Here is a 19520-nt window from a genome sequence, read left to right on the forward strand (position 1 = left end):
AATTCATTTTGAATTATGACACATTTTGCAGGGAGAGCATGAAAACGAAAAAGCATTTCTCTATTTGGTTTTTCTTTTTAATTATGTTATAAAATGTGCAACCTAAAGAAGAAAATGAAAATGCAGTTTGGATTGTTTCTTATTAGTTTAATTTATGAGTCAAATAATGCATGACCTTGAAATGAAAAAGCTTTTCTGCTAATGCATTTTGATTTTCAAATTTGACATTTCAAATTGCATTCTGGTACCTTTTTGCTGTAAAATGTTTTGAAAATTAAATCTTAAATGTCCTTTCTTTTAATTAAGTCACTGAATGAGCAGTGTTGAAGAAGAAAATGAAAATGCAGTTTGGAATAGGCCTATTGATTATTCATTTTATTTATGATTCAAAAAATTCTGCTATATTTTGAAAATGAAAAAGGTTTTCTGTTAATCCATTTTAATTTGAAATATGAGACACATTTGCTTCGATAGCCAGGCTTCAGCTTCTCTCCTTTCTGCTCTCTCACAGCTGCTTTTCAATGCCAATACCAAATCACAACAGGCATAGCTTTGTCAAATTTCTTCTCTCTTTCTTCTCGCCTCTGCTGCCCCTTCCTGTCCCAAATACTGTATGGTCTGGTGATTCTAAGTTCTTTATGATGGGTCAGTCGTACTCCCCCCACCTGTATCCAGCTCCAATCAACCAAGAAATAAGTGTTTCTTAACTTCTTTTAGGGCTCTCTTTGGAGAGATGGTCGATGTCAGGACACAGAAAAAGCCAGGAGGGGGTGTTGTTTAGCTCAGTTGGTAGAGCAGGCGCCACATGTGCAGAGGCTATAGACCTCGCCGCAGCTGGCCCATATTGAATCCTGACCTTGGCGGCCCTTTGCTGCATGTCATTCCCCACTCTCTGCCTCCCCATTTCCTGTCTCTCTCTACTAATGCACTATCGAAGGCAAAAGCCCAAAAATATACTTTAAAAAGTTAGGAGTCAGTCGGCTCAGTTCATTCCTAATTATGTTGTAGTTTTCTTAGTTTACTAACACTTGGACTCAGGGATGAAAGGAACAAGACAGCATTCCACAGTAACCAGTTTTTTGTTTTTTTTTTTACTTTATTTTGCACGAACATATCATTTAAAATAATAAAAATTAATTAATTATTATGATTGGGATGTGCAAAGGGGAGGTATGAAACCCAAAAGGGCTTACATGAAAACCTCACCCATGAAGAGTATAATCAAAAAACAAATTTGTTACAGACAAGAAAATAAGGAATAATTAAATGATATCGAAACAAAAAAGTAACAATCAACTGAGTGATACAGTGAATATAGAAAAGAAAGGAAAAAATACATACATGAATGAATAATGCAAAACAATAATGATACATGCAATAATGAAAAAAAAAACTCTAACAAGAGAATGATTTGATATATAGACATCTTTATCATAAGGTATTTTTTTCTCATTCTTTGGTATGACTAACATGTTTGAATTTTTTTTATAGAGGTTAACTTTTGTAAGTTCAGCATTTGTTTGAGTAATTAGGTCTGCATAATTTCGATTTGACAAACATTTTGTATCATCAGCAAAAATTATTTTAAAAAGCATGCTTTTGAAAACAAGGCCTAATGAGAGGCAAGGCAAGGCAATTTTATTTGTATAACCGGTTTTTACAAACAGCTTGTCTCAAAGGGCTTTACATGGCATCATAACAACATCCTCTGCCCTTAGACCCTCACATCCACTGAGGAAAAACTCCATAGAAAACCCTTTTAACAGGGAAAAATAAACCTCAGGGTGAGCAACAGAGGAGGGATCCCTCACCCAGAACGGACAGACGTGCAATAAATGTTGTTACAGACAAGAAAACAGTTTATAACAGAATGAAACGTGGAAATGTTAACAAGAGCTGATGAAGGAAGCTTCTGGTGGGAGGAAAGGCAGAGAGAGCATGCCAGCTTAATGGGAGGACTGGATGGCAGACAGACTCACACAATATAAGAGACACAATATGACAGACACCCAACAACCTGGGAACAACCTGTACCGTAAAGTATACCCCCGCAGCCCCCGCAAGGCGGGGGGGGCCCGCATACCGTGGGGGCCCCGCACGTTTACGTTACGGCGCAGGGAACAACCTATGAAAAAACTTGTGTATCTCTGTGTGTATAAATGTGGGGGTGGGAGGGTCGGGTTTTCTTGGATTTCTTTGTTGTTTTTAGCCTTGGTGAGGCACTTTGTGTTACTTAAAATGCTCAAAATGCAACATGCTCTTTGCTCAGTCTAATCTAGTTGTTTTCACTATGCTAGTGCATGACATCTTCAAACAAAATAAGGGTGTCTGTGTCTAGTTTTCACAAATAAATATATAGGGAACATGTAAGGGATAATGCCCGACGAGGTGTCCATTATCAGAGGTTCTTCAACAAAAGAGTTATCACAGCGACATTTGAGCTGGTAGAGAAAGAACCATTCAAAATAGAGAAATGTATCATGTTCAGCACCAATGGGCCTAGCCGAGACCAAAAACAAAAACAAAAAACTGGGCGTAATCCATCCTTTATTCATTTGTCTTATAACCATTTCCAACTCTCCCAAAGTAAAAGGTGCCTCTAGTATATTTGTCGCCACTAAGGTCAATTTTGGTCAATTTTATACAGGCTTTTTCATCATGACTGACCTCTGAGTTGTATCAGAGGAAGAAGTCGTTTGCATGAACCATTGAGAAGAGTTTAAAAGAAACAGATTTAATTATTGAATCTGAAAACGTGTGAGTGACAGAGACAGACATGTTGTGGCTGAAATGTCTGTTCAACAGTGAGAAAGTTTCTCTGCTACACTCAACACAGAGACATTGAGGAACTAAGACTGATCCAGAACCCAGGATACAGAGGTTCAGTGAATGTGGTGTTGAAGGTGTGGAGGTGGATCAGTGTGTCAGAGGAGACTCTGTAGAAGGACAGAGAGCCAGCAGGATAGTCCAGATACACTGCTAGTCTGACACGGGGAGACAGGACGTGCATGTGCTGACAGGATACATGGGTGGGAGGACCTGTTGTTACTTTGTTATTGTGCCAGGCATTGTAATGACCATGAAACCAGCTCAGACACCATGACTGGTCATTTCTACCAAGCTCACAGTCTTCACTGTCTCCCTTCCTTCCAAGTCTTCTGTAACTCACTGATACATAAACATCTCCTGTGGACTCGACCTCCCAGTAGCAGCGACCAGTCAGACCAGTTGTACACAGCAGCTGAGGCAACCGGTCAAATATGTCTGGATGATCAGGATATAACTGGTCCTCCATTACACATGTTGCCTTCCTGTTGTTGTTAGACAGTATGATCTGACCATTCACTGTGTTTGTATTGATTGTGAGTTGACAGGAATCTGACGGAGAGAACAGGACAAAGCAGTAGTTATTGATCATCTGATCAGTTTAGTTTGACAGTTTATTGAAGACTCGATGTCAGTGGTGTAACAGTGTGAAGATGGTTAAATGTGCTGCTTTGTTTCTATGAATCAAAGTAAAAACACACTTACACTTCCTCAGACCTGGTGTCAACCATTGGGCTCCACCAGGCTCCACCCTGAAAGAAGGAAGGGGGTCAGACCAGCATGTTCTCTGTCGTCATGCACACATGGCTCTCACATACACACTGCTTTATCACTGTATTCATCAGATGGAAGTTTGTGGATGAACATTCAGCACAGAGAAGAAGGAGCTGCAGTCTTCATTAGGGTTGGGCCCCGAGAACTTAATTTTCTTAATTTAAATTAAGAAAATTAAGTTCTCGTCGGCCACAGTCGGGAGAAAGGAAACAGTGAAACACACCGCCCCGACTACTGCCGACCAGAGCGATTGATATAACAGAGTGGCGATAGGACTCCATTACAGACCAATTTTAAGTCATAAAGTGGTAATAATCTTTGCCATGTACAGTAACCATGTTGACTTACCAAAATTAATTGTATTAGACTGATCTGTTCATTGTAAAACATTTATTTATTTACATAAATGTGGTGATTTCAGTACGTAGCCCAGAGGCAGCCCTGCTCACTTTTCATTCAAACCAACTAATGCGACTGCCACAGTTGTTACATTTCATCAATGAGACCAACATTAATCTCCAAAAAAGAATTTAACCAGCCAGCGCAAAAACAACACTGCGCAGATGAACACACCAAACAGATGTGGACCCGACGCCGTCCGACTCTCCCCGACACGACCCGACACTCGACTGTCGGGCCGGTGTGTTCCTGGCTTTAGTGTTTTCATATTCATATGTATCCAAGCTTCCTCCATGCCAAGTGAACGTGTGTTCTCCACCAAACGCTCATGTTTACTGCCTGAGAAAGCAGATTATGGTAGTCTTCCTTGACAAGGACTGTTTTAAGGAGAGGGGCAAAAAAGACGAAGAACTAATTTAGTTTGTCACATGAACAGTTTCTGTGTTTGGCTTAGTTGCACATCATATTGTCGTGTTGTTGGTAGTGTGCATCCTCCCTTTATCAAAGTAAAACATTGACTCTCGTCAACAACGTTGTGGTGCCATTTCATTTTCCAATAAAAAAACAAACTGTGAAACAAGCTGTCCTGTTTTGACTTGAGAATCGGAATTGAGAATACTTTAGAACCAGAATTAAAAGGCAGAAACGGAATCATACAAATCCAGGCGGGATGAAGAGAAAACACTTTGCTGAACCTGAATGAAGCTCCTCCTCCTCCATCAGACAGTGCCTGTGGCTGCAGTAGCCTCTCCATACCTGAGAGAGTCCAGTCTCCAGTCTGGATCGCCCAGTCTGGCCAACATGCCTGAGTCTCCTGGATGATTGTAGCTGAGGTCCAGCTCCCTCAGATGGGACGGGTTGGAGCTCAGAGCTGAGACCAGAGACACACAGCCTTCCTCTGTGACCAGACATCCTGACAGACTGAACACACACAACAACACATAAGAATTTTCTGTCAACACCTGGAGTAGTGCTGTGCGATATACAGTATATCGTAGTGCGATATAAAAATGTCTACCATACGATATAGCCCTCTAATGTTTATATCGTAATTTTAACGTGTGGGGTACTGGGTTAGCTCGGTTGCTACCGCCAGGGTGTGATTTGCCGGGGGGGGGGGGGGGGGGTTGTGGGGATTTTCCCTCTGTTTTCGATGTCCCCCCCTCTGGTCATTTATTATTATCCCCGGTGGGGATACGTGTTGTCCCCCCCTCTGGTCAGACAGAGTAGCTAATAGCCTTTAGATCAAGTCTACATCATTTGAGCCGCGAGCCTTCTCATCCCCCCTACAGTAGAAAACAACATCTCCCAGACCGTCATATGTAGCCTAGGCTACTGTAAATTCTCAAAAAAAAAAAAAAAAAAAGGCGAGTCTCGAGATGCCGGTTGCACTGGGTCTGTCTCCAGGTTTGAGCAAATATTTGTACCGGATAGGACAGCACCCGATATACAGTATATGCTTAATGTTTGGGTGCAATAAAATCACTGCTAACAAAATCAGCATCAAATCTGTCCCTTCAAATTAAAGTTTGTGACTTGTCTGTTTGGAGCAGCTGCTGACAGATGTGCAGCTGCAGTGACAGTTTCCTCATCACTAAACCTGGGCCACCATCCGATCCTTCCTCGGGACAAAGTCTCTATATTGTGGCTATATTCTGTGTTTTTCCTCTCTTTAACCGCCTCATTTCAGTTTTTGCCGGTTGACAATCATCTGGTGCACCCACGCTGTTTCTCTCTGGCGCTTGATCACACTCACTCTCGATGCGCATATAGCCTAAATGTTATAAAAAAATAAAAAGGAAAAATACGCAAATTGAAATGACCTACTGTAGTGTAGTCTATTCAATGACCACAGCTGATCACAGCTTGTCGTGCCCCACCTGTCACGTCTCTATGAACACAACTACGGGCTTCTTTTATTTATTTATTTATTTTTTGCCGCGGTCCAACCGCATCAGGTCCAGGCTTCAACACTGGTCGGACCTGGTCTGGTCTTTGCTCATTTATTTGCATTTGCTCAAACTTGGAGCCAGACCCGGTCCACTAGGAGACTGACAGAGTCTGGTTGAGAAGGGTAGCCTATGGCGGTCTGGGAGACGTTGTCAGGTGCGGGGGGCTGGGGGGGGGGGGGGGGGGTCGTCATCATCGACTATCCCCCCCTCTGCTTTTTTCACGAATCACACCCTGGCTACCGCTAACAACAACTGTTAACATTACTACGGTCTGGGTCGCAGGACGTGTAAAACTTGTTCCGGTGATACAAGTCAGCAGTGTAAAACTCAAGGAATCATCCCTGGACACTAGTGACAGACAAACAGCCAACAGTCGAACTCCACATGTGAGTTTGTTTACATCAGATCAGCTGTAGTGAGAACGTGACGCTCCAGGAGAGGAGATTGTAAACTAAAAAGGACACGTTAGCTCGTGGTATGGTTACACCATACGTTAACAGGTGACTGTTTCACATGAGTTGTGGGGGGAAAAAACTGCTATGTAGAGATTGCGATCGAGTTGCAGACGAGTGTGTTTGGAGCTGATGGGAGGAGAGAAAAAAGAGAGTGACGTAATGTGACAACCGCGTCCCAGCTGAGGAGGGACTCAGCTGTTATAGAAAATGACCTAAACCAAGTCGAGTAGAGTCAAGTAGTGGAAAGAGCCATTATTGTGCGTCTGCCCCAACTCTGAAGCAGCACTCTCTCTTCCTCCTTCCTGTCTCTCTCCAGTGTCCTTTCAAAATAAATGCACAAAAAGCCAGAGAAATAAAAAGACTGACTCATGAGCTGGTGGCAAGATATGTGGCTGCTGCCACCATATTATCTATGCAGGAAAAACCCTGTATACATGATTTTAAGAGAAAATACTAGATCAGGATATATATCGTTATCGGGATATAAAATGTTGTCCATATCACACAGCTCTAACCTGGAGGTGTGTCAAAGTGTTATCAGATAAACAGTTCGATAGATCCTCACCTGAGAGTTTTCAGTCTACAGTGTGGACTCTCCAGTCCAGCAGACAGGGCCCTCACTCCCGAGTCCCGCAGGTTGTTGTTACTCAGGTCCAGGTGTCTCAGACTAGATGACTGGGAGCTGAGGACTGAGGACAGAGCTTCACAGCTTCTCTCTGAGAGGTTACAGCCACTCAGTCTGAAGACATGATAATGATGAATTAAAGAAGAAAGGAATATTGTATTATTATCTCTCCCATTGAAAAGACAGACATGTATCTGATTGTGAATAATTCCAACTATCTATACACTTACAGAGCCTTTTTAGAGATTTTGACAGCTGGCAGCAGCCTCAGAAAAGCCTCCTCTGAAGCAGAGTATTTCTTCAGGTCAAAAACATCAAGATTTTCTTCTGATGACAGCAAGATGAAGCCTAATGCTGACCATTGAGCCGGAGATAGTTTATCTGTGGAGAGACGTCCTGACCTCATGGACTGTTGGATATTCTCCACTAGAGAACGATCATTCACTTCATTCAGACAGTGGAACAGGTTAATGCTTTTCTCTGCAGAGGGAGTCTCTTCAATCTTCTTCTTGATGTATTGGACTGTTTCTTGACTGGTCTCTAAGTGATTCCCCGTCTCTGTCATCAGACCGTGTAGGAGAGTCTGATTGGTCTTCAGTGAAAGACCCAGGAGGAAGCGGAGGAACAGGTCCAAGTGTCCATTTGGGCTTCGCAAGGCCTCGTCTACAGCGCTCTGGTACAAATGGGTAGGTTGATATTTGACTTCTGTTACTTCAGAGGTCAACGTAGAGATTCTTTGTTGTTTTGACATCAGGTTGATTCCATAGTTGATGAAGGTCAGATGGACATGAAGAGCAGCCAGAAACTCCTGAACGGTCAGATGGACGAAGCAGAACATCTTGTCCTGGTACAGGCCTTTCTCCTCTTTAAAGATCTGTGTGAACACTCCTGAATACACTGAGGCTGCTCTGATATCGATGTCACACTCTGTCAGGTCCGATTCATAGAAGATCAGGTTTCCTTTCTGCAGCTGCTCAAAAGCCAGTTTTCCCAGAGACTTAATCATCTTCCTGCTATCTGGACTCCAGTGTGGGTCTGTCTCAGCTCCTCCATCATACTTGACCTTCTTCACTTTGGACTGAACCACCAGGAAGTGAATGTACATCTCAGTCAGGGTCCTGGGCAGCTCTCCTCCCTCTCTGGTCTTCAACAGCTCCTTCAGAACTGTAGCAGTGATCCAGCAGAAGACTGGGATGTGGCACATGATGTGGAGGCTTCGTGAGATCTTGATGTGGGAGATGATCTCTCTGGCCTGGTCCTCATCTCTGAACCTCTTCTTGAAGTATTCTTCCTTCTGTGGGTCAATGAACCCTCTGACCTCTGTCACCATGTCAACACAGTAAGGAGGGATCTGATTGGCTGCTGCAGGTCGTGTGGTTATCCAGAGGCGAGCAGAGGGAAGCAGTTTCCCCCTGATGAGGTTGATCAGCAGCACGTTGACTGAGGTGGACTCTGTCACATCAGTCAGGATCTCAGTGTTGTGGAAGTCCAGAGGAAGTCGACACTCGTCCAGACCGTCAAAGATGAAGACCACATGGAACTGATCAAACCTGCTGATTCCTGCGTCTTTGGTTTCAATGAAGAAGAGATGAACAAGTTCCACCAAGCTGAACTTCTTCTCTTTCAGCATGTTCAGCTCTCTGAAGGTGAAGGGAAATGTGAAGTGTATGTCCTGGTTGGTTTTGTCTTCAGCCCAGTCCAGAGTGAACTTCTGTGTTAGGACTGTTTTTCCAATGCCAGCCACTCCCTTCGTTATCACTGTTCTGATTGGCCGGTCTCTTCCCGGTGCGGCTTTAAAGATGTCTTCATGTCTGATGGTTGTTTCTGGTCTGTCTAGTTTCCTGGATGCTGTTTCAATCTGTCTGACCTCATGTTCATCATTGACCTGTCCAGCACCTCCCTCTGTGATGTAGAGCTCTGTGTAGAGCTGGTCCAGAAGGGTTGGGTATCCTGCTTTAGAGATCCCCTCAAACACACACTGGAACTTCTTCTTCTGGGAAGATTTAAAGTTCTGTTGGCACATAGTGGGAGATCCTGAAAGAAGAAGTAATATTGTTGAGTACTCTCTTGAGAAAATATGACTACTTCATTTCCTGAAAGCAGTGACGGCTGGTATAAATGAGAATGATGCACCTCCATAGACATTGTTGAGCGGTCTTGCTCTCCGGAGTTGGAGTTCATAATGTTGAAATGTAGACCATTCTACCTGCTGAGGGTGTTTATGGTAGTCTTTCTCGCCACTGTTTACATCTTACCACAAGCTAATGCTAAGCTAACATTAGACAAGCTGTATGATACAAGAGAAGCAGGAAGACTCGACTCGGCACCGGTACCGGTAATAACGGCAGCAACACATTCTGTGCTTCTGTACTGTGGTTCTCTGAATAGTGGGGTTTCAGTGGCAGACCGGCTGTGGGGTGGTGGGCAAGCAGGCACTGAATTCATGGGTTCATGTGTCTGTGGCTGAGCTTCTCAGGGCGGTTACAAACCATTTGTAGTTTCTAAGTGGAAGGGGTTGGGGACAAGGTGGGACGTCTCAGGACGAGGAGGAGCAGGGGAGACGAGGGGATTAGATGGAGGGTACGGCCTGCAGCCGTACCCTCCATCTAATGATTTTTTCGTTCCTTTTTCTCTTCACGTTGTGTAGGTCGTATTATAGGGCCATAAACACCATCTAAATGACGTTAATAATAAGAATCTTTCAAACCGTAGACTGTGCTCCCCAAATTTCATCAATACATTGATATTGGATCATGTTTACTGTAACATAGGAAAAAGCTATAAAGCAACACCTTGTCCTCATCTTGGCCAATCTGACCACATCAGCCTTCTCATGACCCCCACATACAGACCTAGGCCCCCATCTGGCACCGTTAGGATCTGGCCTGAGGGAGTCATGGACAGGCTATAGGACTGTTTAAGTGAGACTGGCTGTGATGTATTTAAATTGACTGCCCCTAATAACTGCATATACGTACCTCAACACCTATGTCTCATCTGTGCTAGATTACATTGGTTTGTACATGGACACTGGTTACATGCTGCTATTCCGACATGCCGCTATTTCGACATTGACTTCTAAACACTGAAAAAAAAAAAGTCGGAATAGCGGCATGAACATTATTTTTTAAGCGTCCCACTATTCCGACATTTTTTTTTTCATTGTCGGAGTAGCGGCACTTTACTATTTTTCAAACATTCCGCTTTTCCGACATTGATTACGTTGTTGTCAGACATTTCATTCTGATTTTCTTTTTCTTTTTTTTGCATCTGAGACACTGTTTCTCATACACAAATACATAGGCCTATAAGAGAGAAGAAAAAACAAACCCGCCAAGTTTAAAAACACACCGGCAGCAGCACCAACTGATCTGCAGCTACTGAGACTGTTATTATTCTGTCACCTGAGTTAACGAGGTGCACGTGTGTTTGGAGCTGACGAGAGAAGAGAATAAAGAGTGAGACAACGCGGCCCTGAGGAGGAACTGTGAAGGACTCAGCTGTAATGGTAAATGACCTAAACCGAGTCCAGTAGATCTGTAACTGTGTAGTGGAAAGGCGTTCAAAGTAATGGTAACTATCCTGGAAATCCTGCTTTACATTGTTTTAACATAGGTAAAAGAAAAGAGAAAAAAAAGATTTTCTGGGATAAAGGGGCAGATTACATAAGATTCTTCTTCTTTCTGCTCTACTCCCTTTTGTTGAGATTTGGGAGGTTTTTGTTTTTATTGTAGCTCATTAAAATGCAAGATCATTTTTCTGACTGATTTATTGCCCGATGCCATGTATCTCGCTTTCTTTCCCCCGCCCTCCGCCCATTGTCTTTGTTGTCACTTTGTTGTCACTTTGTAGCCGCTCCACAGAGCGCACATGGCTAATTAATATGCACGTGCTGACCATATATGGTTGTGTCTAGACGTTCCGGGGCGGAATATGAGGTGTGTTCAAGTGCGCACCATTCTTGGATCCAGTTTGATTTATCAAAGAGAAATTGCGGAGAGTTGTGCATACGCACAGTTTGATAGATCTGAAAAAGGTGTAAATATTTTGGGTGTCTTTTCACCGTAGGCCTAAGCAAAAAAATTTGTAGCAGCAGTTTTACACTGCTTACTTACAGTTTTGATAAATGAGGCCCCAGGCCCTAAGCCCAGAGCCCAGACGCTCACAGCTGCACTTCTCCGTGGCTCATCCGCCGCGCTGTCCGTGGTGCTGAAGGTCACAGGTTAACTTGACAAACAAACTGCAGCATAGTTCTGTTTGTTTATCATGTGTGTCAGTTTTATTTGCGACTTGATAGTTTAGTTGTTGTGTTTAAGAACACCACTCCCTCATCAAACCAGTGATAGGCATGCTGAAAAGAAAAAAAGAGAGAGAGACGCGCCTGGGTGTCGCAGCTGTGTAAAAAAAAGAAGAAAAAAAAAAGATGACGTGTCGGAATAGCAATACCAAAAAGTGTCGGAATAGCAGCATGTCTAGATAGAGGGATGTCTAAATAGAGACATGTCGGAATAGCGGGATGTCTGAATAGCGGGCGGACCCCATGGACACTGTAACCACAGAAAGGACTGTACGTACACTCCCCAAATACAAACCATGGATGAACTTAAACTATGATTAGTCTACTGAAGACCCAAGGAACTAGAGTGGCCAGGTACAAACTAAGGCATCAGGGAAGCAAAGCTGAACCTGTGTCTCTACACTGGAGATTGCCAAGCTGCACAGTTACCTCATCACCAGAACTAACACTGAACATATTATATATTCTCCACTTTGACATTACTGATCAACACTGAATATATCTCACTAATGATTGTTTTAGTAGATTGAGCACTTACACATACCCATTTAAACAAGTTAATCCTGAGTGGTGTGAAACTTGTCTTTATGTAAGTTGTTCTGAACTGTATTTGAGCTGTTGTGTCTTGTTGAGGAATGAGAGGGAGTCAAGCATTAACCCTGTGGTACGAAGAGTTAACACATGGAGAGAGAGGATATAGAAAGATTTATGTACATGTTTATGCTTTCACATAGTAAAGTTTAGTCTCATGTGCTTATTGTGTCTTATATTTTCGACTTACCCCTTGGTCGCACTGCACGCGGAAGCTGAGCGCGCGCGCCTTCTCGGGCGCTTGGGTGGTCGTACTGGGAGCGTGCTTCTCCTCCTCTCTCCGTGCCGGTTAGACATGGACTGCAGTCGCCCATACTCGTATTCACTCGGTTTTCCACACACACATGTTATTTTGAACGTGTGTGTGTGTCTCGTGTGCACAACTGACAAATATTTAGGCTATAGACGGACAAGCAACAACTTCATTTTATTTTGAAAATTGACCGGATTCTCTCGCCTTTTCTGTGCCCGACTTCCTGTCTGGTACGATCTGGTCTATCCAGCTTGACAGACGGCGCTCTCGGCTCGCGTGAAAAATAGAAATGAACCGATCTGAAGCGCTGCAGGCGTGCGCACTGCGCTCCAGAGCGCGAGATGTGCGACCAGGCAGACCGGTTAACATGTGCACCTATCTGAAACTGCCTCCGCTCCAGGGCGCTGCGCTTTGGTTCCGCGTCCAGTGCAACCAGGCTGTAACCCATTGAGTTTAAAGACCCACTCCCATGAAAATCGTGTTTTTCGTGCTTTTCACATGTTCCTGTGGCAATTTTCTTGTGTTAGAGCACATATCAGCAGAAAAGGAAGTGCAAAATTGCATTTCTGAGTTTTTCTGCCTTCAAACTGCTGTGAACCAATGGCAGACGCAAACTGGCAGTTTCAGGGAGACTGGAGCTGACATGTCACAGCTCCAGGGGAGGGCACTAGTGCTACAAGCTCCTGCCCCGCTCTGCATCTGGCTCAGAGGTGAAAGGCTTGACAGCTTGGTGTAGCTGTAAAGGTAGAACAGGTGTAGCTCACCTGGTAGAGCAGCTTGCACCGTGAGCAAGGACTATGTTCCAGTCTGGGATCGAATCCCAGTGTGCAGTTTTACGCTAAACGCGCTGAATCTGTAATTGTACAATGTCCAGCTGTCAGCGAGCGGGGGGTGGGGTGCGAGGAGGTGGCTGGGCGGGTGCAGAGCAGCGCAGTCTCCGCCCACCCTCCAGAGGCGCATTGCTAATGTGCATTGCTAAAGAGCTGGTTTTAAAATGACCGAAAAGGGTCGCGGGAGTGGGACTTTAAAGACAACTGAAACTTGTAAGCAAACCATATAGATTTGTGTTGAGCTTAATTCATAATGCAATGAATCCCTCCTCCCTTCTCGTTGTCAGGTAAAACCGAGTAAAACACGTTGTTTCTGTCGTTTCCTGTCCGCCAGCGCGGGAAAGTCGCTCCAAGACAGTAAATACAAAAAGAACAAATACTGAAAAATACCGCGAGGCGTTTGAGGAGCCGACCGGCTTATTCAGCGTTGTATCATCTCCTCTTGTAGTGGCTTGGGTGAAACGGATATTTACAGACAAGTAGAAGTTACGCACTATAGCTTTAAGGACATTTTCATCCACTAAAAGCAGGATTTTTAATATAAAAAGTGATTGATAGGAAGCGGGAGATTTTTTGCAGGCTATCAGACCCTTGGATATGTCAAAGATTAGTAACAAAACTGATTTTGATGAATTATTCGTTTTTTTGTAGTTTCAAACTCCCTTTCTGTACCTTTGGGACGTTTTCGTCCCCATAGGGTTCCATTAAAACCGCATGTTTTGACTGCGGGGCTGTGACAATAAAAACACATGCATTCTGCAATCTCAACGGTTTCTCCTCTTCACAAGACTTCAAATTTCACGATTTTACTGTCCATCACCAGATGAAGCCATTTACCTTCTATCCAGGCCTATGGAAACAGACTGCACATTTCCGGGCTTTTTCAATGGGCTTTTACGGAAAATATTGATTTGTTCAGTACTGTCTGTGTCTGCCTGTGTGTGTGTGTGTGTGTGTGTGTGTGTCTGTGAAGTAATACAAAAGCAATCCAAACAGCCTGACTTTGATTTATTTGTCTTACAGCCTGAGCTTTGTGTGTGTGTGTGAGTGAGACAGCTCTGCGCACTGACTTTTGATCCAGGTAAAAAAAATGTAAACATGCGGCGCGGATCTCAGAACTACAAACAGGCTGCATAGTGTAAACAAAAACAAAATATGTGTTTAAATAGAGATGGCACTGGCCTGCTGGCACACTTGTCTGTTCATCGCAAGAAGAGCAAGCACTATGAAACAAAGATTTTCCGACACGGAGGCTGCGGAGCTCGTCATGCAGCCTGACTCCCCTGGCGAGCTGCCGGACTCCTCTTCCTCGGAGTCCGCTCCCTCGGACACCGGTTCATCCAACCAGACCAACCCGGACTTCGTTGTGCCGCCGTCATCCTCCGAGAGCGATGACGATGTTGAATCTGGGTGGAGAGGGAAGAACGGGCAAGTCTGGTATCCCACCAACGCCAAGACGGTTCCATTCATCCAGCCTGCTCGAGGGGCTGACGCGCTACGCGGTAGTGCGCACTGACAGTGTGCACTCAGCCTTCAGCCTGTTCTTCACAGAGGAGATGATTGACCTGGTTGTCGCGATGACAAATCTCCACGGCAACAGAATGCTCCGAGGTTAGACTGACGTAGAATCCACTGTCATCAACGCCTACCTCGGGCTTTTGATTCTGGCTGGGGTCTTCAAATTGAGAGGGGAGTCCAGCCGCAGCCTGTGGGATGAGCGGAGTGGCTGTGCGATCTTCCGGGCCACCATGTCACTCCAGCGGTTTCTTCAGATCGGCATCGCGCTCCGCTTCGATGACAAGCTGCGGCGGCCGGCACGTCTACGGGTGGATAAGCTGGCCCCGATTAGGTCTCTCTGGGAAATGTGGAACAGTCGCCTCCCCCTCCTTTTCAACCCCGGGGGGGGGGGGTCACGGTCGATGAGCAGCTGGTGGCGTTCAAATGACGCTGTAAGTTCAAGCAGTACATGCCCAAGAAGCCTGCCAAATACGGATGCTGCAACTTCCTATGCTTGGAGGTGCCAAGTTTATCTGGGGAAGACTGGTGCTGCGCCAGAGGTGGGCCAGGGAAAGCACGTCGTCCTAGAGATGACGGAGGGGCTCCAGGGCGTGACAGTGGGCTGCAACAATTTTTTCACGTCCCTCGCCCTCGGCAGGAGCTTCTGCAAAGAAAAGTGGCTCTGGTCGGGGCGATGAGAAAAAATAAACCGGCGCTTCCACCGAACCTCGTCCAGATCAAGGGGCGTGCGATCCTCTCCTCCCGGTTCGCCTTCACCAGGGAAACAACGGCGGTCAGCTACGTGCCCAAGCACGGAAGAAATGTAGTGCTGATCAGCACTAGACACCGGGAAGCAGCAGTGGCCGAGGGAGAAAAGCAGAAGCCGGTGATGATAGAGTACTACAACCGCTGCAAGGGAGGTGTTGACAACCTGGACAAGGTATGTGCCATTATTATTTTTTATTATTAGGCTATTTATTATTATATTTATTAGGCTATTCCTTGTGTTATATTCTTGTTAGAAATATATTTTGTGTTTGATGATGGTTACATTATTATTCTCACTGTCATAGTTTTGGAATAAAACACACGTTTTTCATGAATATTTACATTTTTATTGTCCTTTTCTCTCTGTAGGTTGTCGGCACCTACAGCTGCCGTCGGAAGTCGTACCGGTGGCTATTTTACAACATGGTCGACATCGCAGCCTACAACTCATTTGTGATCTTAACATCCGTGGATCCCACCTGGAACGAGAGGAAGAGTTTCAGGAGGAGACTCTATCTTGAAGAGTTGGGGAACTCACTGCTCTCTGCAGCTCTCCAGAGGAGAGAGGGCTCCCATGCACCCTAGCCGCTCCAGATGCTCCTGAAGACGCTCCTGACCCCGGCTCGGAAAGCAGTGTGCGGGGCGCAAGAAAAAAACTGTCTGCTGCTGCATTCGATGTGGCAAGCCGACATGCAAAGATCACCACATCATTTGCTGTAAGTCCTGCTGGGCAGACTAAACACACACACACACACACACACACACACACACACACACACACACACACACACACACACACACACACACACACACACACACACACTATCTCTCTCTCATGGATGCCCCCAGCGAGGCACACAGCTAAAAAAAAAAAAGTTCTGTAGCCTAATTGTTCTATTGTTGTTCTATTGTTGCACAATTGTTATGTTTTGTTGTGTTGTTTGGTTTTGAATGGCATAGATAATAAATCTTGTTGTTGAAAATTATATGCCAAGTAGTTTTTCTTTTTAGGGAAAATGGAAAACAGTATTACTGACATATTTTGAGGTATTTTCATGCTTGCTTTACTCATATAAGCCCAGAAACATGGTCTTTCTTTGCATAGACCTGGTTAGTAGGTAAATGGCGCCATCTGCTGTTGCAAAGTAAAATCGTCAAATTTGAAGTCTTGTGAAGAGGAGAAGCCGTTGAGATCGCAGAATGCATGTGTTTTTATTGTCAAAGCCCCGCAGTCAAAACATGCGGTTTTAATGGAACCCTATGGGGACGAAAACGTCCCTAAGGTACAGAAAGGGAGTTTTTTTGAAAAACAGAAACTCCAAAAAAAACGAATAATGCCTCAAAATCAGTTTTGTTCTAATCTTTGACAGTGTTGGGCAAGTTACATCCAAAATATAATACATTACATATTATTAGTTACTGTCATTTGAAAGTAATTAGTTACATTACAATATTACTGTCTCAGAATTGTAATGCGTTACACTACTTTTGTATTACTTTTGAGTTACTTTCGCCAAAATAACAGCAGAAATATGACTGTAAAGCAGTGGTTCCCAACCTTTTCTGGCTCGTGACCCCGTCGATCAAGATGCACCAGCTCAGATATTTCTATATGCTGCAACTCGATTTAAATTCGAGAAAGTGAAAGTATAGAATACAGTTGTTTAGGATTGCGTGTGGTGTTTTAATCAGAATTTTAAAAAGAATAATAAGTAGTTTAAAAAATATTTTTATCAATTACTAGACATTTCAGGTGACCCCATTTGAATTCCAGGCGACCCCCACATGGGGTCCCGATCCCGAGGTTGAAAAACACTGCTGTAAAGTTTAGTTCATTGCAGCTGATAGGCTAATACATTCAGTGGAGGTGATGTAGCATAATGTGTAGGCCTCTGCAGCTACTAACTACGTTTTGCGTAGTTACTAAGAGTAACTGCCTGAATAACAGCACATGCAAACCGCAGGATTGAATTGACAGTTTTACGCGCTGTAATTATGTCCTTCATGGAGAGAGAAAAGGAGAGCAGAGAGCTGCATGACCGCAAACGCAGAATGAAATTTGATCCAATGAATTAATACAAAGGAGCAAATAAACATATTGTTGATCCACGGTAAAGAAGAAACGTGGGAGAATATCTGAGAGAAAGTAAATGCGGTGACACCAGCTGTCAATCACTGGACCGGAGGTGCGCGCTATACGGCACAGACAGCGCTATGGCGCAGAGCTCGGGCCACACTCTGATTTAAAAGCCCGGGCGAGAGGGGATCAGAGACGAGGTGAAAGTAGAGGTGAGGTCTCGGTCCCGGACCCGGAGCTGAGCAGCCAGGTACTGGAGAGGGAGGTTAGGATCGCACCGTGGGCGCTGCACGGCCTCCGTAACGGCGCTTCAAACACACTGCTACAGCAGCTGGAGTGACCCAGACACCAGGAAAAGCGGAGATGAAAGAACTTTTACCACGGAATTAACTAACGCACTCGTGTTAGCGGCTCAAAGTCGACCTGTCTGGTAGATATGAATTATGCTTTCCTTTTGTTGTATGTGTTCTTTTAGTAAACGTGAGAAACTTTCTATTAGCCTATGTACTCTGCTACTGCTGCGCTGATTATCACCTCCTTTTGAGAAGGTACCACCTCCTGATCAGACGCGGACACAGTCCCCGCGGCCGCGACTTTCACACGTTTTTATGAAAATGCGTTGTAACGCGCGTTACTTAGATTGTAACGGGTAAAATATTACCGAAATTTGATTTGTAATGCGTTATATTACTGCGTTACAGCAAATAGTAATACATTACTGTAATTGCGTTACTTTTGTAACGCATTACTCCAAACACTGATCTTTGACATATCCAAGGGTCTGATCGCTCCTCGCCTGGGTGGAAGCGCTGCAGCAGGATGGTCCCAGCCCTGCCAATGCTGTCCACCGCACATCGGATGCTCCCTCTTCCTCCTGGACGACCGTTGTTAGGAAGGGGAGACGGGTCTCTCTCCCCTTGTTTTCCCCTGGCATGGATGAATATGACGACGATCTCATCCCGTTGTCAAACTCCTTCACCCCACTGGAGAAGTTAGCTGAGCTACCGGCTACATCCTCATGCACCGCTCCAGAGCAACCAATCCTGCCAAACTCCCGACACAGAAAGCGTACTCGCACCCCTCCATCTAGCCCACTGATGTCCCAGGACAAACGTCCAAGGTGTTTACCCCTTTCATCTGTATCCTTTTCAGAAAACTGGCCTCCTCTCTCTGCCCCGCAGTCATCGTTTCCACTGCCTAACGTGGGTCCGTTCACCCCAACGCTCAATGATGACGTTATCTGCGTAAGGGGCGCTAATCCCTCTTCTACTGTTCCGGAAAACCCTGGCATCTCCCATCTCTCCCTGTCTCCTAAATTGTCAGTCTATGACAATGACTGCAAGAATCAACCTCCTGAAATTCTCATTCTTGGTGACTCTATCATCAGAAATGTGCATCTCCCAGGCTCTCCTACTTCTGGCAAGCGCTACAGGACACTCTTTGCACACACAACCAGACCAAAAATCTGTTTTTATCACAGAGCTGTTAGAGCCGAGGGTCATCACACCATGCTGAACACTCAGCAGTGACCTCCGCCCTCAACACATGACTCTGTCCTCCATCCCTTCCAACACCATCATGCACTACATAACATGACATATAAAAAATTATTATTATTAAGGTAAGTGGGCCCCAGGGAGAGGTCAAAAGGTTAAGGCAGGCAGAAACATCCAGAATCAGGATAGGTAAGGCCACTCAAAAACAGAATTAGTATTCAATTAATTATGGTTGGGTTTAGGCAAAGAGTTATGATATGGTTAGGATTAGTAACAGGGCCGGTTCTAGGCAGGCATATATGAGGGGGCAGTCAGAAATGTGAAGGGGGCATCATATGAACACATCATGCTCCAGCACCTTTTTTTTCTCTGTGCTTACAGTAACTTCATTGAATTGGGTTGTTGGCTATGTGTCCAACGCCAACCTGGAGAAGTGGATTGCACTCTGTCAGGCCTCTGCCTTCAGACCTGTCCAATTAGGGGCCAGGGGGGCCAACCAGGGTCTTAGAGCACAAATTTGTCGTAATGCAAAGAGCCACTTTATATGGGGGGGGGTGCATATACCTGAAGATGCATTGCAAACAGGTGAGTAGCTAAAAAGATTTTAAAATTGAGTGAAGCATTCTGGTGTACTCTGAGAAGAGGAGGTCACTATGGTCAAGATTTACAAAACTGAAAGG

At 44.8% G+C, this 19520-nt stretch overlaps 1 protein-coding gene across 1 annotated transcript in view; it reads right to left on the reverse strand.

Annotated features, from left to right (window-relative positions):
• Positions 1-2269: 2269 nt before the first annotated feature.
• The window catches only part of LOC146966988 (uncharacterized), a 32284-nt gene continuing 15033 nt past the window's right edge, over positions 2270-19520 (reverse strand). The window contains exons 7-12 of the mRNA XM_085764023.1: positions 8547-9065; positions 7262-8351; positions 6972-7145; positions 4756-4920; positions 3532-3578; positions 2270-3378 (exon numbers count right to left, since the gene is read on the reverse strand). Coding sequence (XP_085620149.1) covers positions 2828-3378; positions 3532-3578; positions 4756-4920; positions 6972-7145; positions 7262-8351; positions 8547-9065 — 2546 coding nt within the window. The 3' untranslated portion in view covers positions 2270-2827. The remainder of the gene's footprint in view (positions 3379-3531; positions 3579-4755; positions 4921-6971; positions 7146-7261; positions 8352-8546; positions 9066-19520) is intronic.

This window comes from Trachurus japonicus, chromosome 20 (assembly GCF_045865225.1).
Source record: "Trachurus japonicus isolate A0001 chromosome 20, Traja_1.0".
Classification (NCBI taxonomy): Eukaryota; Metazoa; Chordata; class Actinopteri; order Carangiformes; family Carangidae; genus Trachurus; species Trachurus japonicus.